Below are 27,870 nucleotides of genomic sequence, written 5' to 3' on the forward strand. Positions count from 1 at the left end.
AAACGGGACCAACCTGGAGGCGGCGGGGAGGGAGGAGGGGAAGAGCGACCAACAGCGTCTGAAATGCAGCAAGGTACTGAATGAGTGATCGTTATTTAAAGCAGAAGAGAAAATCTGATTGGATAGGTAATTAGGTGACGTAGCATTGGAGTCTATAGTAGAACTTACGCTGCGCTTTCATTTCTACTATTACGACTCCGGAAGCAAATTTAGTTAGTTGAATTATTTAATGTTTGAACAAAATATTTGTAGGCGAAACAAGTACACGTATATGTTCGTGAAAGTCGTATAGAAACAATTTCATGTATTAGAGTCTTTGGCGTAGGCCCGTCATCGGCCCAGGGCTTGATACATCTGGGCTCTGCAGATCCTGTCGTACACTGAAGACAGGGCGGAGCCAACCCCAAAAGTATAAATTATAAATATACCCACCGCAGATCTTTACCTGGTTTCTACTTCCTGTAATAGAAAAAAAAATGTTTAATTAATAATAGCATAATACAATGTTACGATTTTATGTTGCACCGAGATTGTGGACAGTGGTGTGTTTTATTTATACCATGAATATCCCCATGCATGAGTGAGTTTATTTATCATTTAACTTGTGAATTGCGTAATGTGAGCACATGCTGGATGCATCTAAATGTGGGTGTTCTGTGCAATAACAAGCAGAGTTAACATGAGTGTAGTGCCCAGTGATGCGCTTGATCGCGCCAACTTTCCATGCTGTTAGTATGGGCCGATGCCCTCGTTCATACATGCGCTTGCTGCGAGCCTTGAGCGGGCAGCGCCCCCGAAGCGCAAGGGCGCGAGCCCTCTTCCATACTCTAGATACTAGCTCGAGCGGGGTGCGCCCCCGAGGGCGTGAGCCCTTATAATTCATTCATTTCATCTTTCGTTATTCTTTTATGCGTAGAGGACGTCCCCAAAAGACATACGGTAGCATGCCTTCTTTCAGTCTTTCGTTCATTCATTGTATTCATCCGATCATACGCGGGGAATGCCACAAATATGTAGGCTGCGTGCCTACCTCATTCTTTTATTTATTTCGTTCATTTGTTCATTCTGTATTCATCGATCATAATATTACCTTGCATTAAATTACGTTTAGCCGACTTTTTGTCTGAAGCGACTAAGATACAGCACAAATATGTTATAAGATAAATACAGAAATAGTAGAAGGAAAACATTATACAATAGGGCCTAAAGGAGGTCAGAGGGAAACAACGGGATAGAGGAGCGAAGGAGGAGAGAAGGAAAATGAGGTTAGAAAGAAAGAGAAGAGGTTATGCGAGGGGTGCGCCCTCGAGCAGTCGAGCCACGGGCTCTACATTCATACACTTGGGCGTCGAGCCCGAAAAGCATGCATTGCTGTTAGTGAGGGCCAAGGGCCAAAACATGCATCTAGGTTGGGCGTTGAGCCCTCATGCGCGGGGACCGCCCCCAAAGCATGCGTTGCTGTTAGTAACGGGCTGCGCGCCCTGTAAAACGCTGAGCGCGGGGTTCGACCCCTGAAAAAACATGCTGTTAGTAACATGCAATAATCCTCATGTCATGTCGTCTGGGCTGTGAGCCCAAGATAAAGAGGAGATTGTCTCCTGGCATGTGTTGATGTAAATGACCACGGGCCATAATGCATTAAGCTATAGGTATAGACATGTGATAATCAGCAGTGTTGGGAGAGCATCACAGATCGTTTTAATACTGGTTAATACTGTTAGTGAAGCATTGAAACAAAAGCAAATGTTGATGTATAATAGATCATTTAAATCGCCGGATTGATGCACAAATTAACATACTCTAAAGTATGTAGTACTTCCACCGCCTCCAGTGTTTGCTTATAAATAATACTTACTTAGACAGTGTTGAATGAGCTTGCTGAGCGTTCAGCAGTAGGTCCAGTTCTGGTCTAAGTGTGTGACAGGTGTGCTGAAATTACCCGTCTTCTTCAAGTAGCAAATGGTGACGTCAGCTTCGCTGAGGATGTGGCTGCGTCGTTCCTAAAGAGAGCGACCAGCGTAGCAGGATGGAGATGGTCAGCGTTTCCTAATTGACATTTGACAGGTGAATTCTGACCACTGTTTCGCCATAGGGTAGCTATTAGGTGAAACCAAACAGAGGCGCATAAAGTTTAGAAGAGCGTGAAAGCAGATAGCTGCCCCAGAAGTGAAGACAGAAATAGAAGTGCACTTCTAGTATTTTAATTGTAAAACAGGGCCCTGTTATCTGCAACAGAATGTTTCGCGCAAACAGAAATGAAGGAAGGAGTAGAGCTTAAATCAGACAGCGTGAGGCATTGAACTGATCAAATAAATATTGTCGGCGCACGCTCGTGAAATGCCTGTGCGCTTAAATCCATAAAAGCTGCCGTATGCAGTGGAAACATAGGGAGAATATATAAGACTTGTAAATTAGATTTATTTCTGTAAATGGCAAGCTATATTAAATTGAGGAAGAGGATTTTTGCAATGCCTTTGAGGAGTAAGCATATAGCTGGATTAGAAAACGAACTCGGATAATCTGACTATTACGACGTTCCTTATTAATTGGCATCAATAATTTTGTAGAGAGAAAGTTTGTTACCAATTATGAAATTAATTTATAATTACTGAGTCCCATGTAATTAAATTGAGCAATGACATAATCGGAGTGCAGAAAGAACAACTTAAATGAGGATCGTGATCACAGCTTCGCGGTCACAACGTATTTTATTAATAATTTCAGAGAAAATAAAAAGTAATGAAACGCACGCGATCACCACCGATCATTTCGTACAGAACTGAGAGGCAGATCCAGGGGCGAGGGTCAAAATTAATAGCCAACAGTCGGCAAACTATCGCCCTTGGAAATAAATACCCAAAACCGACAAACAGAGCGGCGCTCGCACCGAGCGCAGCCGAAGAAACGGCGCCGAGGAGAACAATGAGAAATACCGGACCACAACCAAGAAAGCGAGACTAGAAAAGCCACGAACGACACAGCAAACAGAGAACACACGAAAAGCACCCAAGCGAAATCGCGAACCCAGAGACAGATAAAGATACAGATACATAGATATGAAATAGCCCTAAGGAAATGTAGACATCCAGCAGCAACAGCACGATTCATAAGAAATAAAGAACAGTAAGAATAAAGAAACACACTATATACGGATCAAAACACAGAAGAACAGAAAAGATAAGAAGATTAAATAGAAAAGAAAAGGTAAGAAGAAGATAAGCCGGGAAGCAGGTCAGCAGCAAACAGTTTTAAAACGCAGAGGAAGACATATTCCTGTAACTAAGCTTTAACAACTAATCCATTTTACAGGTACAATAATTCGTAAGAGTATCAGCAGTACCATTATTATTATTATCATTATGTATGGTTTATATAAATAAATATACCAATAAATAATATACTACAGTTGGACAATTCATTGTACGTCAGTTCGTATGCTAGCATTATGTCTAATTAGTACGAGCACCACTAGCATTATTATGAACCATTACATATTTATTTTTCGTGCTTATTCCATGTACAGCACACGATGAGCTGCATTGAAACGTATGAAGGTGCTACAAAATAAAGAGTAACATCGGCATCATTATTATCAATATCACTATTATTAGTACTAAGATTACTACCATTACCACTATTAGTACTATCAATATTATTACCATTATGAATACCGTAAACTAGGCAGAGCAGTAGATGTTGCCAACTGCCATCAATAATTTACGGAGCAAAGTGCAAGGAGCAATGACATGGAACGCAAGAGACTGAAAGCACTGAGAAACACAAACATGCACATGATACAAAATACGACGAAGAAGCGAATACGTGAAAACCCAATCATGAGTAACTGCACGTGACAGTAAGGGAGGCGAGGTCGGGGAAGAGACGACGGAAGAAGGAAGCAGTGAGCGGTAGAATGTTAGAATGTAGTCAAAAGTCCGGAAAATCAACAGAACAGCGAACAGAAGACAGAACAGAAAAAAGAAAAAGAAAAGAGGTAGAAGAGCGGCCAGCCATAAGGTCAAAAGACCGCGAAGAGGACCATCCACGCGCCGGGGGCAAACGGGCTTCGGAAGGAAGGCAAAAGAAGAACCTTACCTTGTAGGATGACAGCACGCAAGCGCGGGGAAAACCATAGCAGCATCAGCAGAAACAAACGGCCTACCAAAAGCCGGGCCAGGCACGGCAGTAGCTAAACAGGAGGAGGAAGAGGCCAAGCAGCAGAGGACCCAGGCAGAAACACACGCGGCAGCGCAGCAGCAGATCCAGCAGAAGCGCCAGGTAGGGCAGTAGCAGCAGAGCTGGCAGAAGCGCCAGGTAGGGCAGTAGCAGCAGCAGCAGCAGATCCGGCAGAAGCTCCAGGTAGGGCAGTAGCAGCAGCAGCAGCAGATCCGGCAGAAGCTCCAGGTAGGGCAGTAGCAGCAGCAGCAGCAGCAGATCCGATAGAAGCGCACCAGCAGCGCAGTAGCAGCAGCAGCAGATCCGACAGAAGCGCACCAGCAGCGCAGTAGCGGCGAACGAACCAGGAGCGTGCTAGGCAGCACAGCAACATTAGAAGATCCAGGCAGGAGCGCGCCAGTCAGCTCAGCAAAAGTCAAAGTTCCAGGGAGAGCGCGCCAGAGGAGAAAGATACGGGCAGGTCCGCGCCAGCCGCAGCAGCAGCAGAGGCCAGGGGAGGCGGAGCGAAGGCAGAGGGGCCGGGTGAACCGGTGCTCAGTTACAACTTGCCACCCTATCGAACCGCGCTATTCTAGTACACAAATAAAGTAAAAACGCTAGAAAAAGCCCCATAGTCAAACATGCTTCAGCAGGAATACAATAAAGCCGAAACAAAATATCGGAGGACAGTTAAGAGTAAGGAGGGGAGACCACAACTTAACAGAAAACCACGAAATAAGAAAACAAACAAAGGCCCCGCGCATGGGCACTGGCGTCGAGAAGCACATCACGACGGGTTGCACAATACGACAGAACACTGCGTTACAGGGAGAGGCAACCCGGAAGCAGATCCACAGTGCTCTTCGACAGCGACCAAACCAGAGTCCGAACTCCACGCCGAGACAGCGACCGCCAGAAGGACCGGGACAGCCGGGGCTTATCTCCGACAGTGGGCTGGGGCGGCGGCGGGACAGAGCAGGAGGGGGTAGAGTAGCGGGCCGCCAGCCAACGGCGCGGCGCGTGGCAAGCAGATTGCGTCTTCCGTGCACAGCCGACCGGACGTGGGGAGCAGCAGCCGTCAGTAGGAGCGGGAGGCGTCCGACGACAAAGCGGCCAGCAGTAGGAGGTTAGCAACAGGAGGCCAACACGAGACGCCGGTCGGACACACTAGAAGCGAGAACGGGACATAAGCGAGAGAACTGCGGACAACGTCAGGAAGAGCGACCAACAGCGTCTGAAATGCAGCAAGGTACTGAATGAGTGATCGTTATTTAAAGCAGAAGAGAAAATCTGATTGGATAGGTAATTAGGTGACGTAGCATTGGAGTCTATAGTAGAACTTACGCTGCGCTTTCATAGACTTATTACACACAGAGTGATCTATTTTAGAAGCTAATTTCTTTCATAATTATAAAAGTGCTGGACGGTATGGCCAAAATCTATATCACGATATAATCCATAATTTCGGTCGATACGATATCATTTTGATATCAATATAAATACTTTAAAGGCCTCAGAAAAACTGCTAAGAATCCCTGCAATGGAAATCTGAACCTACTACTGTCTGAAAAGTTAGGCATTAAGTCTTTTGAAACCTCCTCTCACAAAAACTGTGTAATACTTTAAGTGTACAATATTGTGCAAATGTTTTAGGCACCTGTGGGAATTTCAGTAAAGTAGTGTCTTATCTGGGCACTAAGTGTTTATTAGCTCAGCAAAACATGACCTGTGCAGAGCCTAGCTTAGATTAGCTTAGCCTAGCCTAGCCTAGCCTAGCCTAGCCTTTCTGGCTATGTGCCTGAGTCATCACGCACTGACGTAGCTCGGCTAAGGAGGCTGATTGTGTTCAGCTCTGTAGTGAAAAGACGGCAGTAAAAAAAACGCCTGTTTCTGACAGATTCTGTAAATAATACATATCGATATACCACAAAAATGATATCATCATTATTGAAACATTTCTTATTGCGATAATTTCCAATATCGAATTATTGTCCAGGCCTATTACAGCCAGTGAAAACCCAAAAATCATCAATGTATCTCAGAAAATTAGAGTATTATTTAAGACCAATTGGTACTTTTGGCAGTTTGGACAGTGTGCCAAGTCCTGCTGGAAAATGAAATCCACATCTCCATAAAAGTTGTCAGCAGAGAGAAGAAGGAGAATGTCTCTCCAAACCATCACTGATTGGTAGAAACTTCACACTAGACCTCGAGCAGTTTGGACTGTGTGTCTCTCCACTCTTCCTCCACACTCTGCTCCCTTGATTTACTTTAAACTAAATGTAAAAATTTACTGATGATCAGTGATGGTTTGGAGAGACATGTCATCTGCTGGTGTTGATCCACTGTGTTATATATATATATATATATATATATATATATATATATATATATATATATATATATATATATATATATGTGTGTGTGTGTTTGAACTGAATTACTGAAACAAAGTAACTTTTCAATGATATTCTAATTTTAAAGGCCCTACAACATAACCCTGGGGGGCACCACAAAATGATTAGTTGAGAAGTTTCTGCAATTCTACAACAAATAACAGAAAGATAAATCTACTTTTCAAAAGGTTAAATAAATTCAGGGTTTTGTCTGCACATCTCCAAACACATCATCACCACAGAGAACCTTTTTAAAGCCAAGAAAACACTGGAATACTGAATTCTCCACTGCTCACAGTCACACGTCTGCAGGATTGGAGAAGCACACACAGGATCTTCTCCAGACATCACTTTCATCCTGAATGAGGCTCCAGAGACCAAGACCCAGTACACTGAGTTTCTGACAGCATGAACTCTAATGCTCTGAATGATGGAGCTACACAGTGCAGAAGAAAGGCCAGAGACCTGAGACACGGAGGTTAGAAATGAGATATCGGGTACAATTAGGCTTACTCAGCTTCCTATCTGAATGATACGAGCTGAACAGGGCTAGGATAGTAACGTTACATAAATAGAGATAATAGCCTTGGAATTTGTCAGTTTTAATTGCTTTCTCTGTGTGAATTTAACTCACATGTGACTTGAGTAGAACTGCTAAGGTAAATGTACGATTAGAATAACACTACTAAGGTAAATGTATGACTGAAACTGCACTGTTGATAGGCCAAATTCACAATAAGATTTTTTAGTGGACTATATTACTATCATTTTAAAACATTTTAATGCCACTGACATAATGATAATGTAATTGCATAACACAGCACTACTGATGTAAATATATGATTTGAGTAGCACTATAGAGGTCAGTGTATGATTTAAATAGCACTGCCTAGGTAAATGTATGATTAGGATAGCACTACTGATGTAAATGTATGATTAGAATAGCACTACTAAGCTAAATGTATGATTAGAATAGCACTACTGAGGTAAATGTGTGATTAGAATATCTCTAATAAGGTAAATGTAGGATTAGAAGAGCCATATTGAGATAAATGTATGATTTGAATAGCACTACCGAGATAAATATAGGATAAACAGCACTACTGATGTAAATGTAGGGTGATAGCACTATTGAGGTAAACATATGGTTGAAATAGCACTACTGAGGTAAATGTATGATTTGAATAGCACTACTGAGGTAAATGCATGATTTGAAAAGCACTACCAAGGTAAATGTTTGATTAGAATAGCATTACTCAGGTACATGTATGATTAGAATAGCACTACTGAGGTAAATCTACGACTAAAACTGCACTGCTGATAGGCCGTGCAGAGTCACAATAAGATTTAAGTGGAAAATATATATTGCAATAAACTACTAGCACTACTGTGGTAAATGTGTGGATAGAATAGCACCACTAAGATAAACGTATGATTTGAATAGGCTGCTGAGGAAAATTTTTGATTAGAATATAATCAGAATAGCACTGCAGAGGTAAATGTATGATTTAAATAGTACTACAGAGGTCAATGCATGATTTTAATATCATAACTGAGGTAAATGTATGGATAAAATAGCACTACTGAAGTAAATGTATGATTAGAATGATTTAATGCTTTATTTTGTTTAGTTTCTGTTTCCAAACCAACGTTTTTTTAATCTTATTGCGTCTTTAATGTAATGAGACTCTGCGTTGAGATGATCTAGAGGAAACCTGTAATCTGTAGATGTAGAGAGCAGAACTAAAGCATGATGGGATATTCCGACTCATCTCTCTCTCTGTTCTTTAAACACCTAATCCCTCTTTTTACTTTCCAACTGAGATCCTCTCCAGAGGCCAAGAGTGCAAAATACGAGTCCATTAAATGTTACGATACAGCCCATAATATGATTCTGAACCACTGAGCTGACCCTGCAGTGTCCTCCATCACCTACACACACACACACACACACACACACACACAGATCTGAATATTACAAATGGAAATGGTTTTTCCAGTCTTAAGAAATACCTGCTGGATCCATTAGTAAAGCCGGCAGCTTCAGTATAAATGAAGGCTGGCCAGTCTTGTGCTGAGGAATGGCACTGCCAGCATCAATATTCAGTTTTATAAGACTTTATATAACTTTATATAAACTTTATATAAGATTTCCACATTTTAAAAACTATTTCGTAAACTCACAGTTGTTATATATATATATATATATATTACTATGGCTGCATAATATAATGATTATCACAATGTCAAAAAGACGTGCAATGTTAAGTAACGCACATTAAATCACACACTGAATTTCACATCTAATTTCAAAACTATATAATAACAATGTGCATAAATTATTTTTTTAAGTTTTACAGCCTTACAATGAATTTACTACACAGCTATTAGAGACACGTATTATATATGTATTATTTAAGTATTTTTTTATGTGTTATTTATGTAAATTCCCTTTCAATTCAACTTTATTCAACAGGCTTACAATGCACATGTTGTGCTACATATTTCCTTGATACACTAGTATATTTTTAATAAACTCTCCACCAGGAGCAAATCATATGTGCCAAATATTAATCGTTTTACTCCCATCTTCCATATGATTGTCCAAATCTACGGCTCTCTAAAAAACACTTTGACGAGATCAATTTTGCTATATATAGGTTTCTGTTTGAGTAAAATGAACATTGTTGTTTTATTCTATAAACTACAGACAACATTTCTCCCAAATTCCCCAAAAATATATATATTTATTTGCAGAAAATGAGAAATGGCTGAAATAACAAAAAAGATGCAGAGCTTTCAGACCTCAAATAATGCAAAGAAAACAAGTTCATATTCATAAAGTTTTAAGAGTTCAGAAATCAGTATTTGGTGGAATAACCCTTTTGTTTTTTAATTACAGTTTTTTTCATGCATCTTGGCATCATGTTCTCCTCCACCAGTCTTACACACTGCTTTTGGATAACTTTATGCTACTCATTCCTGGTGCAACAATTTAGGCAGCAGTTCAGTTTGGTTTGATGGCTTGTGATCATCCATCTTCCTCTTGAGTAGGGCTGCAACTAATGATAATTTTGGTAGTCCACTAATATGATGACCATTTTTCCGATTAGTCGATTTTTCGATTAGTCAACGATTATTTCTGCCATGTCCTCCATCACTAGAAACAACAGAAAAAACAGCTAAACATGAGATTTAAAGTGCATTTAAATGTCCACATGTTGATTAAACATGGAGAGTACTGATATTTAGTGAATAAATATGTAATCTGTTGTGTTTGGGCACTTTTGGAGACATTAACAATTAGTCGACAATGTAATTTGTAGTCAACAAATTTTAATAATCGACATTAATCGTTTAATCGACTAATCGTTGCAGCCCTACTCTTGAATATAGAGGTTAATATAAATTAATATCCGAGGTTTTCAATTTGGTAAAATCAAAGAAACTCGTAATTTTAAAGTGATCTCTTATTTTTTTCGAATTATTTTTTTTCTAGTTGTCACAACAAATATGATACGACATGGAATTCATTTAGGCATTATCCACAAAGAATTCAAACCTCCAAAAAGCAGGTCAACTTCAACAGTGGCTGGAAAAGTTCTTAAAAACCCAGATAGGAACGCCATCCTGCACCAATCCTGCTTCATTGCTTACTAAAGTTCAGTGACAGTAGCTACGGTATTTTCACCAGGACTATATTTCCCCTGATATTGACTGTAATCCCCTGGATTGAGCTGTGGCTGATGAAGCACGCGATTAGAAACGATGACTCCAGACGTTTATTTGGTTATGGTTTCTGTGGTGCAATAAAGTTATTAGGCTGGAATATGAAATTGTGCTAAATGATGCCGCAGGGATATTAAGCTCAATGGTCTGAAACCCAGCTGCTGAACTCTCCAGATATCATAATAAATACCCCGGCTCATAAATACCCAGTCCAAAGAGAGAAACAATAAACCCTGCTTTAAAAAAGTGCTGCTGATGAAAATACTGCGTGCTGATGCGCCGTATCCTTTAGCTCTGGAATAATGAAATAATGACAACAACAAAAATAGAAAAGCACATAGTCAGTTTGACTGAGTCACACTAAAAGAAGTTCAAAAGAACTTAAAATTATGTCTCGTTTTCTTTTCCAGTTCACTGACAGGACGTGCCTCACCTCTTCCCTTGATATCAGGCCAAACTGCACCATAGTTCAACTATTAGAGTATTTGAGAAATTTGAGAAGTTTAAGAAGCTTCTTCCAAATAATAATCTTACTGGAGCTTAAACAGATTTGCAGTCCATTAAAAATACACTCACAATAAAAGACAAAAGTGCATCACGGTCTTTAGGAAGGAAGACCACCTACGAAGATTTCTGATTTATATACATCACAATTTGGCACAGGCTTCATAAAACAAGTGAAGTTTCACTAGAGGCCAACAGCATTTTAGCTAAGATAAGATTACTGTGAACAATTGAGCCCTTCTTAAGGGATGCATGTATAAATCTAAACCTAAATCATCTATTCCTTCTCTTTTTGGAGATACCTTTTTTTCCCATTTTCTATACTTTGTTATATCAAAATAAACTAAATAAAATTTGCTTTATTTGTAAGATCACCTAACATAAAATAACTTACAATGGTAAAGAAAATAATCAAGAAATGGTTGATATATGATTATCCATACAAATATAGTTTAAATCCCACAGTGCATTTTGTTCTAGCACTCATGTGACTATAGAGGTGAACAAAGTCAGTGTGTGCACAAAGTCTGCACGATATTGGATAAAATCTGAGCTGAGTCAGCGCCAAACTCTCAAAACCCGAGGAAAACAGCAAAACGACAGTAATCGGCCCTTTAATCAGGCATTTAAATGGGTAAATAAGAAAATTTTTCTGGAATTAAAAGCGTGAATTCAGCTGTAACTGGAAATATCTGCGCTTCTCAGGCAGCAGCAGCCTGTCACTCACACAGACACAGAGACAACGCTGTGTATCTACTTCTTGTGTCAAGAATCAAAATATTGCAACATGATGTGTTGTGTCCTGGGATGTGACTACTGCGCATGCATATAAGTCCATAATTCCTTGTATTGGTATTGTGATAATATTGTATTTTTGTATCGAGACTCACTCTGATTCAAACCCATAGTAAACACAGTGAGTTTAAAAGAAAGAAAAAAGAACAAACTACTCAATCTACTCCTAAATCTGCAGCCTAAAGCTTATATAGGCAGAAAAACCCACAGACTAGAAATTACTGAGGAGTTCTGCAAAAATACTGCTGATCAGCATAGAAAGAGTCACCAGCACCCTCCGGCTGCACTGAATCACAGTCAGTTACGAGCCAGGATTCCTACAATAGAGGAAAGATAGCAAGTCATGAATCTTTTCAGGAACAGTCTAAAATCTGTCCAACAACATGAAGGAAAATCACCCACGAAGAGAAAATCCAAAACAAGATCCTTCTCCATCTGCCAGCGCACTGCAGCGGGACTCACAGCTGGGTTCTGCACCAAGACAACGACCCAAAACACACGAGAGCGACCGCGGAAAAGAACAACAGCAGATTCAATAAGAGGAACTAGCAAAGGAACGGTCTGAGAACAGCCTAATACCAGACGTTAACCTCATTGAGATGTGCTGGTAGAGCTCAAAAAGAGAAATTTCAGCTCAAAAGCCTGTAGAGATCCACAGACGACCAGGTCAAAACTTTCCTGTACTGAGGTCAATAATAGAAATTTAATGTGATTTTTAAGTCAAACTAGAAATATAGAATTGCATCGTAAACTATAGCAAACTAATTGCCTCAACTAACATATTTAAGTTCGCTTAAATAAATAGACTGTTAGCAAAATTTACAAAATGTAGTTGAACCCTAGTTGAGGCCAAGCTAAATACTCCGCCGTACTGCACATGCTCAGTTTGACTCTTTAGTAAAACAGGGTCTATTGAGCAATTATGCAGGGGCTTTCACGTGATGTTGGTCTCGCTATTTGCATATTAGGTGTATGTGTCCTCCCATCTCTCATTCACCATCAGTGTGTAGTCATCCCCACAGGCTGCTGCTATTCTTGGGATTATATATAGATTATATGCTGTCTGGGTTCAGTCGGTCATAACTGCATTACTGCAAGCTTATATGACTGATACTAAGAGTCATAAGTTCGCAGAAGCTTATGTAAATTAAGAAAAGGATAGTCAGCGGAACTTCATAGAAGCTAAATGAGGCCAATTAACAACCCAAAATGAATTTTTAAGTTGGTGAGACTTAATAATAAATAATAAAAAATGTTTTATGTATATGAAAAATGAATTATCTAAAGTAAAACAATTTAGTGCATAAGTTGCTTTGAAATATTGAGTTTTCTAAACTTTTCCCTTTTTACAGTGTAATAAAGAAACACGATTCTGACTGCAGTTACATTTACAGAGAGGGACGCTGATGTGCCAAAAGTCATGGGACAGCAGTATACAAACTGATCATGAAGTGTTACTCTTCCTCCAGACTCTGCTCCCTTGATTTACTTTAAATGAAATGTAAAATTTACTGATGATCAGTGATGGTTTGGAGAGTCATGTCTGTCATCTGCTGGTGTTGATCCACTGTGTTTTAGTCTAAAGTCAGTGCAGTTTTGTTTTCCCACAAAATCTTACAGCACTTCATGCTTTCCTCTGCTACTGACAACTTTTATGGAGATGCGGATTTCATTTTCCAGCAGGACACTGCCAAAAATACCTTAAATAATCTTCTTATATAATATTTAATTTTTTCTAAGACACTGATTTTTGGGTTTTAACTAGCTGTAAGGCATAATCATCAACAATAAAAGAAAGAAATGCTTAAAATAGATCACTCTGTGTGTTTAATACATCTATTTAATATGTGAGTTTCACGATTTGAACTGAATTAAATAAAAATAAAGAATCTGTACATGCTGTCTGTACAAGTGCTGACTCCCGTTTCAGGATCTGATAAGGCCAATATCATTAAAAAACAAAATGATGAAACGATGAAACTCTAATATGAATCATCCCTGTGGTTCAGCTCTGACACAGGATGCAGTTTGGTCCTCTTCCCCTTTCCGTGGTACTCAGAGCGTTAGAGCACTGCGGTCAGCAACGTGTTAAAACAATCTGTTGGGAGCAGCAGTGGCAGCGGCCGCGCTCCGCTGAGCTCCGTCTGAAGCTCTGAGCACGCTCAGTGTTGCAGGGGTCAGAGGTCACAGACTCAGGCATTCTGAACTGTGCTCTGACCCAGACTGAAGCCTCCTCTGGAAGAGATTAAGGAGAGCACAGTGGAAATAGTGAGGGCCACACAGAAATCACCAACACTGTGAAATTATCTTCACACCACTGCCCAGCGACCCCACTACCCCAGTGAAGAGGTGAGGCTCTGGAATAACAGGTGTCCAGCCAGCCATGCCTTCTGGATATTTAATTAGATACAGATTTAACAGAGACTTACAACACAATACCACCCCACAGTCTATTAAAACTGCATTTCATTCAATTACATGTTACTGAATCTGATTCCAGATTATGTTCAGTCAGAGAGAGAGAGAGAGAGAAAGAGAGAGAACTTAGTCATAAACTTCACTCCTTCATTTCTTTGGTTTTACTATTGCTACGAACCACTACGAACCACTAGCTTCCCCCTTGGCCCAAACCCAATGTCTAGAGGAGTTAACGGTGGGTTAGCTAGGATCCCTAGCCTGGTGACTATGTGTTGCTGTTACCCAATGTGAAAGTAGGGTGTATGAGACTAAGGTGAGTGCGTAGGAACTGGGGGAAGTTCTCTCATCTTACCTGAAAATCCTTGAAAAGCCCAAGCACTGACTCCATAGCCGGCCAGCCCCAGTAGGCATAGAGTTCAAAATAGTGATGGGTCTGACGACCCTGAAACCTCGACACATGCGCCGAGCTGTCAAGGCGAAACCCCGTGTCGGTGCGCGTATCAAGTTAAGGAAAACCACGTGACCGATACACTTCCTGTATCGTTTGGTAGCGATGGGTCTGACGACACTGAAACTTCAGCGCATGCACCGAGCAAACAAGGCGAACCCCTGTGTCAGACCGCGTATCATTTTAAGGAAAACCACGTGACCGATGCATTTCTTCGCGCAGTTGCTTGCAATGACTTTCTTAGTCCAGCAGATGTCGCCATTAAGTGATACAGCAACACAGTTTCAACACAGTGTCGATACAGTTTGGGAAATGTGCCATACACCCAATGAGGCTTCATCTGCCCATCACTAGTTCAAAAGGGTAGGTAACAAAGAAAACAAAAACGGCCACAGCTTATAGTTTGGTAGGAGAGGGATTCACCACCTTCTTAGGTCCACCATCTTGATACCACCTCCCAGGACTCACTCCTGCACCAGGCCTCGATCCCATACCAGAGGCCTTCCTTTTACAGATTCCACTTCAGGATCTCAAGAAGAGAGAGACCCCCCCCAGTGGCTGGAGTGTATATTGTGGAAGTGTAGTGTCTAGTCTTAATGCACCTAACTAATTCCTAACACTATGAGTGAATGAGCTACTGAGCTCTGAGTTTCCTCTTCTGAAGTCTCCACTGCTCCACCAGCCGCTCGCGTTCAGTAAAACTGAGCCGGATCCTCTTTTAGAGGCTGTACGTGTGACATAAGTACGTAAAGATGCGTGACGTAGCCAGAAAATCTCCAACAAAAAGTGACCCGACACCCCAGTTTTTATAGAAATATATATTAGGATTAGCAGGAATGGTCATTTCAGCACACTGGTACCATTAAACACAATATTTTATCCATATTCTTCTCCACTCAGAAATGCTTCTGCTTTCTGTTTAGAAACTAAATCATACAGACTGCCACTTTAATTTGAAGATACTAACAGTAGGGCTGCAACTACCATATTTTTTGTACTGTAAGATGCACTTAAAATCCTTATATTTCCCCAAAAATCGATAGTCCGCCTTATAATCTGGTGCACTTTATGTATGAATACAACCAGTTAGGTATTAAGGAGCAGTAAAAGCCACTTCACTGAAGTACAGCATTATAAGGGTGAGGTTTCAGTGAAGTTTCTCCAGCACTAAGGCTGGGTGCAGCAGCATTAGCATGAGCATTAGCCTCGAACCACAGCGCTAGCTCTTTCGCCGTTCAGAGGTGAGTATATTGGACTGTAGTCTGCCCTGGCTTACCAGAACACTTAGGGTTCCTCAGTGTAGTGCTATCGTGCAGCATTTATGTTCCGCTAGCGCTGCGGTTAGCATCTAATGCTAATGCTGCTGCACCTACTCTTAGTGATGGAGAAACTTCACTGAAAACTCACCCTTAGACAAAATACTAGAAATCTGAGCTCATTGTAAATAAACGGAAGTGTTTTACTCATCCAAATAAACAGTTTTCAGGAGGGAAATCTCTGTAGATTAAAATGTTTTTTTTTAAGAATTACAGTGTTGATTACATAGACATTAGAAGGGAATCATGGAGACACCCTTGCTCACTTCAATGTAGCATCCTTACTAGTGTAGCTTAATGTGCCTTATAATCTGGTGCACTTTATGTATGAAAAATACAGTAATGATTAATTTGGTAGTCGCTAATCTGTACATAATTTTTCTGAATAGTTGATTAGTTAATGATTATTTCTCTATCTCTATATTTTTCTAGCACTATCTATCTCTGATTCTGTTCCTAGCTTTCTCTGTCCCTTTAAAAGTACAGAAACAGCTGGGATTTTGTTTATTATGGGATTTCAATGCCCACAAGACATGTAAATCTGGAAAATGCTGATATGTAGTGATTAAGGGCCCTATTTTAGTGATCTATAGGAGTCAATTGTGGCTCACACAGCTGGATTTAGGGCGTCAGTGTCTCTTTGGTATCGTGAGGCTCAAAAATACACCTTGCAAAGCTCAAAACACGCAAAAGTCATGTACTAATTTTGTGTGTGTATAAGCGCTGGGAGCACCTATAAGAATGAACTCTGATGACTGACTGTTGTCAGGGTTTTAATCAGTCAGTGGAGCTCCTGTGTTTTCCACCACCAAAATAGCAACAGAATGTGGGATGAGTGTTTTGGTCTTTAAACGCTAAAAAGTTCTAACAGTCTCAACCGTCCGTTCTGTGTAGGATGCACAGTTATAGCACACTATAAACACTAGAACACGTGACTGCAGAACACACCACAGAGCTGGACTGGCAGGATTCGCTTTATCTCTTCCCTGCAGCCCTGCGGAAACATGAAGCATCAGCCAGTTTTACTTTCAGACAGCTTCACTCGTTCTCTCAAAGCCCTGAGACGAGAGCTAAAGCCAGTTCTCCAGCTCTCTTCTACAGCCAGCTCAATCCCAGTTCAAACAGCTACTGAAGCACCACTACTGCACACTCACACTGCTGATCTTCCCTCTTCCAGGAGAAGAGCACTCTATTCAGAACACCGACAGAGATTCACACTACTATATGTGTGAGAAGAGTTTATATACTGTTCAGTAGTGCTTTTATTATTGCAGTTTATACCTAGTGTGAGACATGATACCTGATTTTAGTGTAACCCAGGAAAAAATATGTTTTAGGCTGTACAGCTCTGTAAAAATTAAGACAGTACTTCAGTTTCTGAATCAGTTTCTCTGATTTTGCTCTTTATAGGTAAATGTTTGAGTAAAATGAACATTGTTGTTTTATTGTTTTATTTTATTTACAGACAACATTTCTCTCAAATTCCAAATAAAAATATTGTAATTTAGGGCATTTATTTGCAGATAATGAGAAATAAAAAAGATGCCGAGATTTCAGAAGAAAACATATTCATTGAAGTTTATATTTATTACGTTTCAGAGTTCAACCCTGGTTTTAAATCACAGTTTTATGCATCTTGACATGTTCTCCTCCACCAGTCTTACACACTGCTTTTGGATAACTTTATGCTGCTTTACTCCTGGTGCAAAAATTCAAGCAGTTCAGTTTGGTGGTTTGATGGCTTGTTTTTGATCATCCATCTTCCTCTTAACTATATTCCTGAGGTTTTCAATTTGGTAAAGTTCAAGACTTGAACAATAACCACCACAGGAAATAAAGAAAGGTTTTATAATGAGAATGCTGTCCTGTGTCCTTTTGACAGTCCTGCAGTATGTAAATATAAAGTGGTCCAGTAGTCTAAAGTGCTGCCACTATGATCGGGAGAACGCTGGTTCGAATCCTGGTCATGCAGCTTGCCATGAGCTGTCAGAGCCCTGAGAGAGCACAGTTGGTCTTGCTCTCTCTGGGAGGGTACAGTAGATGGTGTTCAGGGAAATGGCTGGTTCTTCTGTGCTTTATATGTACCTACATTTAAGAATGAGTAGGACCCCATAAGTATTTTGTTTTGATTAATTCATAGAGAACAGTTACACAAGGTAAGTTTCAGAAAGTTACCTAGTAATTACACTCGTGTTCCTGGTTGTACTTTATTTATAACTGTAGGATCCAGTAAGTATTTTGAATGCACTGGTTCATCCAGAGAAGTAAAGAAGTAAAGGAAACTTACGCTCTAAAACAAGGGCTGTATTATAAAGCGTTACCCACATTTCTTACGTTTTAAACCTGAACTTCTTGAGAAACAACAGAAAACACCCCTTTTGTTCCACACCCTAAACAATGAGGTTCAGTTCCTCTGCTCTTTTCTGCTCTGCCAGGGAAATGAAGTGATAGAAGCAGATTATAGTGCAGGATTTCAGCCAACTATGCTTCTGCTAGGATTATACACAACACAGCGACAAAGCCAGCTTTCAGAGACTATCCAGACACCTGGAGAGGAAAAGGGGAGGACTATTACAGCTAACGAGGGCAGATGTCATTCAATTTTCTCCTTTTATTGCCTCCATTTCACAGGCAAACATTGTGCTTGGATCACTGAAAGGGAAATATTAACATACTCAACAAGACTGTAGAATAACAGTTCTTTATACAGTAATGAGAAAAGTACAACAGCGTGTAGCTTAAATTAAACAATACACCTGAACAAAAACCCTGAACTCAACCAGCCCTTTCTGAGTGTACAGTACATACAGTACATCAGTGTATTCCATTCACAGCAGTAATTAAAGCATCAGGAATAAACTAGTGGTGTCATTCGATTAAAACATTTAAGCTGATTAATCACAACAATATTATGTGATTAACTGTGATTAATGGCACTTATTCTTCTTAGGACACAAGTTTTTATACTGTATATTTAACCCTTGTGTGGTGTTCGGGTCTGTGGGACCCGTTTTCATTTTTCATCAAATGATACTAAACATTTTTTTTTTCTAACTCAAACTCATTTTCGATAAACACACACTGTACACCCCCCCCCCCACACACACATTTATATTACATACAGTATGTTTGGCCAAGGGCTAATAAACATTGCTTCATTTGTAAATTTGAAACTAAACAAATTTTCTACTCATATCTTGATTTTAATTCATTTTCTTTTACATTTTATTAAAAAACTAATAAAAAAAGAGTAGCACTTTTTGAAAGAAATGTAACATAAGAAAGGTAAAGGGCAAATATTAACCATGTAAGCTGTTTATATTGCTTGCAATTTAGGTGAAGCAAGCATGTGTAAAGCATTTTAATGTAAAATTGCTTCATTTTGCTGAATTAAATTCAAGTAACAAAGTAAACGAGTAACAAAAATATGAACACCACACAAGGGTTAAATATAAATAAAATAATCAATGTAAGAAATGTAGCCTAAAATGCAATTTTCAGACAGTGTTATTCAATGGGACTTGCAGCACAGATGTCCACGCGGCTGTGAGCAGTGAACGCTGCACATGCTGCGCTCTTAGTGTGTAAACAGAATGGAGCAGCAGAGACAGCGTTTGTTCATAGCAAAATATTGTCTAGCTAATATATCAGACTAAACTGCACCTTATCAACAGTTTAGCTCAGTTAAAAAGATGTATATTTGATAGCTGGGTCTGATCGGGACCAGATCACGTCCTCACCACAAGCGAACCGCTCCAGACAAAAAATCTGCACGTTAGGCAGGGTGGATTAAGTTCAAGTAATTAATTAAATGCATTTACACTTTAACATTGACAGGCCTAGAACAAATAATGGAAAGAATGTCTGTTTTTAACATGAAAATCCTGGCAAATTCTGGGGCATTCAGACTAAAACCCAGAGTTTTCTGCTCTGGATTTATTTAGTTCAACAACAATGACAACAATGAAGCTTCAACTCATCAGTGTTAATTTCGTTGACAAATCATTTTCGTCATAGTTATCGTCAACTAAGCTTTTTTTCAAGACGAAAACGAGACGATAACTAAATAAAAACAGCATTAAAAAAATAAAAACGAGACATTTTCGTCAACGAATAAAAACGATACGAACATGTTTGGCAGAGACGAAATCCAATCAGAACTGATTTAGTTCTGTGAAAGGTAGGGACCAGTTAGGAAGAGATCCAATCACTACTACTTTAACGAAGGTGGAGAGGCGGGACAAACGAGGTACTCATCCAATCAGTACCCGTCTCTCCTGCAGTAGCGCAACTTTATATAAATCTTATATAAATAAAATCAAATAGAACAAATATCGCGTTTAAAAACATGTTAACATGCAGTTTCACATTAATGGATTCTCACCTAAATTTTTTATTTTTATTATTGAGGGTGAGCAATAAATTGAGCAATAAATAGATAATGTAATTATTGTGACAGGCAGGGGTGTGCAATATCATATCGTATGCAATAATATTGCCAACATTTTTGAATATTGTGAACGATATTATACCCTGAAATATTGTGCCATATCACCCACCCCTAATTATAACATCAGGGTTCTACTTTTTTACTGTTTTATCAAAAGAAAAAATCACACTGTTCTCATTTCCCCATTACATATCTACTAGAGACAGATTATATTTGTACAGTATCATTTATTTTAATGCAGTACTGGATATATGGAGAAATATGGAGTGCATTATTAGTATTGAGCAGTAGTGTATTCTTGAAAATTATTTTAGGGCCATATCGCCCACCCCTAGTGACAGGCCTAATGATAAGTGATCAGTTTTTGTCATATATGTGTATAATTCAGACATTGCATGCATATTTTTTTTTTCTAACGGCAGTAAATGTAATGGGGAGTAACATGTTTAGGTTGTAAAGTGACTTTTAGTTGGATTTAACTTAATAATAAACACAGAAAGTACAGAAAAAAAATTATTTTGTTTTTTGTGATTAACTGTACTTCCTCAAACGTTGTCACTATAGGGTGGGCTTGAATTATTTTAACAAATTTGCGAGAAGGCCAAAAACCAGAGAGGGATGCCAACACTCAAAACAACAGCGTGTACAGTTTCTATTGTTATGCCAACTTCAACAATTCTATAGAAACAGAGACTCTATAAACACTGCACATGATTGACAGCTCAGTCAATTCTTCAACAATGCACTCCGCAGGATCTCTCAGAAACTCAAAAAGCCACTTTCCCGGGGAGGGTTGGGTGGGGTGGGGAGGGGTCTGTCTGGCTGGCAGCAAATTTGTCACGTACAAATGTCACATACGTCTCTGTCGTGCATAGCTCTCGTTTCACAACTGCTATTAAAACTTGCTTATGAATGTAATACAGATGAAATAGCACATTCGCAATGGTTGCCCAATGCTGAGGGGCAGCTGAAGCTGTGGAGTCCCAGTGGATCCTCCCGAGTCCTCCTCGTGCTTATGTCAGCACCTAGTACGAGCGACTGGCCCCGCCCCCTCACAGATATGCACTGAAAGCTGTGAAAGTGCTGAAAACCTGGGCTGATAAGACTACAGAGCAGAGCGGCTGGCAGGTGCGCTGCTTATTAAAGTACAGATAAGGAGAAAACACATCAACTTAACCTCCCCCACCTGTATAAAACCCACACAGGAGAGAACCCCTGTGTTATTCACTATTCATTGAGGGAATAGTCATAGTGAACAGAGAAAACGTTCCAGCAGGAACCAAATTATGAGGTATTTTTGATGGTAGATGCTGAAGTTTATAAGGTACATTGGTTATGGTGAGATAGGTCCACCTACCTGAGATCTTTTAGACCCATTTACAGACTCTGCATCTGCATCTACAACCTTTACTCTGGAGGCCTCAGAGAGCCCTTTAAATTTGTCATGGTGTACCAGCAACATCAAACCAATTTACTGTCTACGCACTTTTCATAACCTGTGATAAAGATGTGTTATCTGTGAATGGAACAAAAACCACATTAGCAATTAGAAAATCATTGAAAAGTTACTTTATTTCAGTGATTCAGTTCAAAATGTGACACTCATATATTATATAGATGTATTAAACACAGAGTGATCTATTTTAAGTGATTATTTCTTTTATTGTTGATGATTATGTCTTACAGACAATGAAAACTCAAAAATCAGTGTCTCAGAAAGTAAGAAATTTATATAAGACCAATTGGTACTTACTTTAGGCAGTGGGCCAAATCCTGCTGGAAAATGAAATCTGCACCTCTAACCAGCACCAGTAGATGACATGTCTCTCCAAACCATCACTGATTGGTGGAAACTTCACACCACACTCTTCCTCCAGACTCTGATCCTTTGATTTACTTTAAATGAAATATAAAATTTACTGATGATCAGTGATGGTTTGGAGAGTCATGTCTGTCATCTGCTGGTGTTGATCCACTGTGTTTTATTATCAAGTCTAAAGTCAGTGCAGTTTTGTTTTCCCACAAAATCTTACAGCACTTCATGCTTCCCTCTGCTACTGACAACTTTTATGGAGATGCAGATTCGATTTCATTTTCCAGCAGGACTTGGCACACTGCCCACACTGCCAAAAGGATCCATTGGTCTTATAGAGTTTCACATTTTGAACTGGATTACTGAAATAAAGTAACTTTTCATTGGTTTTCTAATTGTTTGAGATGCACTAGTATATCACAATGTTATTATTATTATTTTTTTTCAATATTGTGCAGCTCAAATTCCACGTTATTTTAAAGCAATTCTATTGGTCTATTGTAAAATTCTTCTAAAACAATATTAACAACAACTGGCAGATTAGCCTTTTGTCAAAAATAACAAAAATAGAGATACAAGGTTTCTGAATGACAGTGACGATACACAGCCCGTACAGAGCCAACTCATCACATGCTTCAAGACCTCTGGTGACTCAACAATAACAATAATAACCAACACATTACAGCCGTCCAACAGGGACCTCTTCACATCTGCTGCGAACCTTCTCAACGAGAAAAACCTACAGAGCGTAAGTCATTCTCGACTTAGCCCACTGCTGCTGATACCCGAGCGGAGAGCTTTCACCGGCCTGACGAGAGACGGTCACAGCCGAACTGTTACAGCACTGAGGAATAAGGTCAGCGTACAAGCCTGATGATGAGTGATGTCCCATGACTTATGGAAGCCCAGAAGGGTATCAGATCCTTCACGGCTCAGGCTTTCACAGCCACATGTGCAATTATACAACAACTATTCACCTCCGAGGCTCGAGCACAAGACAAATATCCCCCGAATGGATATAAAATAAACTATTAGAAATTCAAAAGTTTCTCTCTTGTTGTCGTTGGGCAGGAGAACTTCTTGCACCCCCCAACAGCCGCAAACCCCCCCCCCCCCACCCCCCCCCCCACCCCCGGTGCTGCTAAATTCCAGCGAAATGAATCTTAATAAGCTTTGAATTTTACATAGACCCCAGGGACTTCGGGAGAGCTATGAAAACAAAAACGAGAACGGCTCTAATTTTAGGCAATCACGATTAGTGCTCGGCCTGTACCACACATTACTTGTGGGAAGTGCTTCAAGTCGTTGTCAAGACTTCCACCTTGCCATGCAAGGCATATGGTATCATTTATACACTGTGCACCACGCTTACACCACTTTCACAGATCCACTTTACATTGCTGGATATTAGTGCTGGGGAACTGTGTAGAACAGCACAGACAAAGTAGCAGATACAGCTTGCAAAACATGCTAACACACTAATGGTAGCTTTATCTGAGGAGCTCCTGCTGCTGTTCCCTACTGTACAAGCGTTTTTTATCCGAGTAAAATAGAAAAACAACAGGAAACAGCAATTATTCACTCAGAAAGACACAAATGGAATCAGGCAATCCATCCTCAGCTAAGGGAAAAGTTCCTCTCATCCCCCAGATGAGCCTAGAATTGGTCCTGAGTACAGTGAGTAAAGTGATAAAAAAAAGTGATAATGCCTCTAATGGCTTCAATAATAACATAATGTAATGTAAATTGATATTAAACCTGTGAATTACTTGTACAATAGAGTTTTTGAGAAATATCTATTTGTATATTTACATTTGGAGTATTTTAGGACCATTTATAGTGTTAATGGATGTTTTTAGAGTGTTACAGTTAAACTCTTTTAAGGGTCTATTGTTTAACTACATTTTTCAGCTGTTTTTCTGATAACTAAGTCTGATTTTTTCATATATTGTGTAATTTTGTGGGACAAAGTAAACCCAATAGTAACCAAAGCCTACATTTAAAGCCTTAATGTTTTATATTATATGTATTCCTAATAGTACAGAAAGTCACAGATCTATATTAAAGCCCAGTCATGCAAAAAATAAATAAATAACTAAAATAAAATAATAAAATACCATCATAAACCTTATATACAGTGATATAAGTTTTGGTGATATTCCCCAGCACTAGTGAACTTTTTTCAATGACTGTACAGTTGACAGCGGGCCCATTTGGTAATGCTGTGGAATCTGAAAGCCAAAAGCAACTCTGAGATTACACTGTGCACCAGTGTATGTGTGTGTGTACTTGTGTGTGTATTGAGGTTAGGACAAAAACTTTGGCCTCCTCATACTCTTTGTATGGCTGGGTTTTAGTTCTAATATAATACAATACCCTGGTAGCAACTTTAATCCAGCCAATTAAGAGTATCGCATGATCAAATGGCCACGTGTTTGAGATTATCTGTCATTTTACTGCTGAGCAGCTCATAATCCCCCTAACTCACACACACACACACACACATCCTCATACTTTGTGACCCAATGACATCTGCTTTAATGGCTACACTGAACTAGTCACATATTCCTTCAAGTTTCCAACACTCTCCAAAACAAAAGCCTCTTCTCATTAAATTTACACCACCGTAGTTAAACAAAAGCATGGATAGATCTTGTCATCTGGCCAAATGTAGTTTGTGACACAGGATGACCAAAATTAAATGTCAAATTTACTAACAAGAGTGATGACAGTTGGTTTTAAGTATTCTAAACATTACATGCTAATGTCATACTAAAATAAAATACCAACATTTAGTTTTGCAGTTTGGTGACCAAAACCCAAAGTCAGCTAAACGTCCTAATGTGTACCGATCTCATCTCCAAATCTCCAAACACTCATGCAGTCATATTCACCCCAGTCAAACCCAATAGTTTCCAAAGCCAAAGCCAAAGGCATTTTTTCCACAGAATGTATACCAACAGACTGCCTGTCTTCTGTTTACCAGACAATACATGCAATTATATTAGATAGTAAAAAAAATGCTTTTGGGACTGCCATTGACCTTCCTTCTTACACCTTTTCCAATCTTTTAAACACAACATTCTTTAAAACCAAAGTTAATATATCCAGACTGCTCATATAATTATTTTACTGTTCTAACCTGCCTTCCATTTACCAAAGAAACACATGTACTAAGACAAGCTGACATTGTAATCCTTGTTGGTCTTTCTTTTCTTCCATTTCCCAATCATTCCTCTAACCCTTGACACTCCTTTTACATTACATTTGACATTTTTCTTCAACTGGTTTGGAATAAAAACTAGCCTTCCTCCTCAGAGCTTTCCCAATTATACAGTCAAACCCTACAGTCTCCAAAACCAAAGTGTAAGCCATTTCTCTCACTAATGTAAAACCACCCGACTGCCCAAAACAGTTTTCTTTCCAAAATAATTACCCTGGCGCTGACTGCCCTAACCTGCCTTCTACTTAACAGGTCATGCATTAAATTATATTGGATCAACCTGAAACCTGAAAACAGACATTAAAAGATGTTGCCATTGACTTGTTCACTGGGTTTCTCCTTAGACTTTTTCTAATAATTCCTTCTCATATTCACACCTGTCAAACCAAACAGTCAGCAATCCCAATGTCCAACCTATTCTCCCACTTATTTGATATCCCCAGACTGCACAAAAACTACTTTCATCCTGGAGATTACCACGTTAATATGTTCACTTGCCAAACAATGCAAACATTTAATCTGAATTATGGATTATTGCACAATGGAATGAAAAATAAAAGAGGATGAGTTTGGGTTATCATGCCAACTGCCAAACCCACCAGTCTTCTTTAAAACCTGTCAAAGAGATTTTACACTAAATTAATAACTCCTACTTTCCTGAGACCTTTTCTAAAAATTATTCCTCATATTCACACCTGTCAAACCAAAGAGTCTCCAAACCCAACATCCAAGCTTTTTTTCCTACTAATTTAACACAACTAGACTGCACAGAAACTACTTTTGCAATTGTTTTTACTATGTTAACATAACATTTATATTCCAAGCAATGCTTGTTATTTAATAATAATAATTATTATTGTAGTTTATTTGATTAAACAGTGAAAGAGAATGATGTTGCTATTGTTATTATACCAAGTGATATTACATATAATACATATGCTAATCCTGGTGTTTACTATTTAACCTGCCTACTACTTACCACACAGTGTATTACATGAAAGATGACAAACATTGAAAGATGTTGTCATTGACTTTTTCACTTGGTTTCTTCCTCAGACCTTTTCTTATGCTTCCTAACATTCACACCTGTCAAACCAGCCAGTCTCCAAACCCCAACGTCCAAGCTATTTTGCCACAAGCTGAGTACAACCAGAGCACCAAAGCACTACTTTTTACCCTGGTGTTACATGTTAGTTAAACCTGAAATATGAAGTTTTGGTTGAAAACAAACATTGAAAGATGTTGCCATTGACTTGTTCACTGGTTTCCTCCGCAGACCTTTTCTTATGCTTCCTAAATATTCACACCTGTTACACCAAACTGTCTCCAAACCCAACATCCACGTTTTTTCCCTACTAATTTATTACAACCAGACTGAGCAAAGAACAACTTTTATCATGTTTTTTACTCTATTAACATGCCTTTTATCTACCAAGTTTAACCTGACATCAGACATTACACTAGTTTTATCCTGGTGTTTACTGTTTTAACCTGCCTTCTACTTACTACACATTGCATTAGATACATGACGTTTAGGTTAAAAACACACGTTGAAAGATGTTGTCATTGGCTTCTTTACAGGGTTTCCTCCTGAGAGCTTCAGATCATGCAGTTAGTTCTTCAGCTGAAACTTACCAGGGCATCTCCTTGGTCCGGGTCGTAATCGTAGTAATCTTGGCTGGACTGGAAGGCGAGGTTGGTGTAGAGGAAAGGCGAATAGGCGAGCAACACACTTAATCCAAAAAAGTTCATTTTTTAAAGCGGGAGATCTCACAAAGTCCGGACGGGAAACCGACCACTGTCTCAGCAGCAGGTCTACACTTCTCCTCCTCCTCCTCTTCCTCCTCTTTCTCCTCAGTCTGCGGCTCTTTTTCAGGAGAAATCAGTGAGAATATCCAGTATTTTAGCAGCAGAAAGCTCCAGAAACGCGTCCGCGCGCTGCGCTGACCGTTAAAAACCGTTACTGACCGTTACTTTTTTAATCGTTTGAATCGCTCTCACGCGCGGCGCTCGCGGGAAAGTTGCGCGGGAGCGGCTGGAGCTGCAGCGGCGGAGCTGGATGTGCTCGGCGGGCTGAATGGCATGTTGAGCGCGGGTTCAGGCTGTCACACTGCGGCTCTGCCTCTCCTCCCCCTCCGCCTCTCCTCTCCTCTTCTCTTTTTTTCTGCTTCTCTTTTTTCTCCTCAGACTGGAATTGATGCAACTTTCACACACAGCGCGAGCCGTCTGGCTCAGAGCAGTAGGAGTGGAGGAGGCACGCGCACCCTCCTCCTCCTCCTCCCTCCTCCCTCCTGAACATCACCCCACCCCCCCATACACACACAAATACACACACACATATACACACACACAAGACTTTTTTTGCACAGGATTTTTTACACACACTGTATTTGTACACAGCATTATCAGTCAATACATTCTACTAGTTCTACTATAGTTTAGCCTAAAGTAAGTTTGGCTTGGGTTAATAGTTTATCTCACTTCATCCATATCTTTACAGTGTGCACTGTTGTTACATATGGAAGTTCAGGGGAACTGTGGAGGTCAAGATTACTAGAGCAAGCATTAGAACCTGCAATATATGATAGCTTTGTACATCTCAGACTTTTCTCTGTCAGCGAGG

At 39.7% G+C, this 27,870-nt stretch overlaps 1 protein-coding gene across 1 annotated transcript in view; it reads right to left on the reverse strand.

Moving 5' to 3' along the window:
* vegfc (vascular endothelial growth factor c) overlaps window positions 1–27,495 on the reverse strand; it is a 96,777-nt gene extending 69,282 nt beyond the window's left edge. The window contains exon 1 of the mRNA XM_049481400.1: window positions 26,883–27,495. Within this exon, the coding sequence (XP_049337357.1) occupies window positions 26,883–26,999 (117 nt within the window). The 5' untranslated portion in view covers window positions 27,000–27,495. The remainder of the gene's footprint in view (window positions 1–26,882) is intronic.
* Window positions 27,496–27,870: the final 375 nt, after the last annotated feature.

Source organism: Astyanax mexicanus, chromosome 7 (assembly GCF_023375975.1).
Source record: "Astyanax mexicanus isolate ESR-SI-001 chromosome 7, AstMex3_surface, whole genome shotgun sequence".
NCBI lineage: Eukaryota > Metazoa > Chordata > Actinopteri > Characiformes > Acestrorhamphidae > Astyanax > Astyanax mexicanus.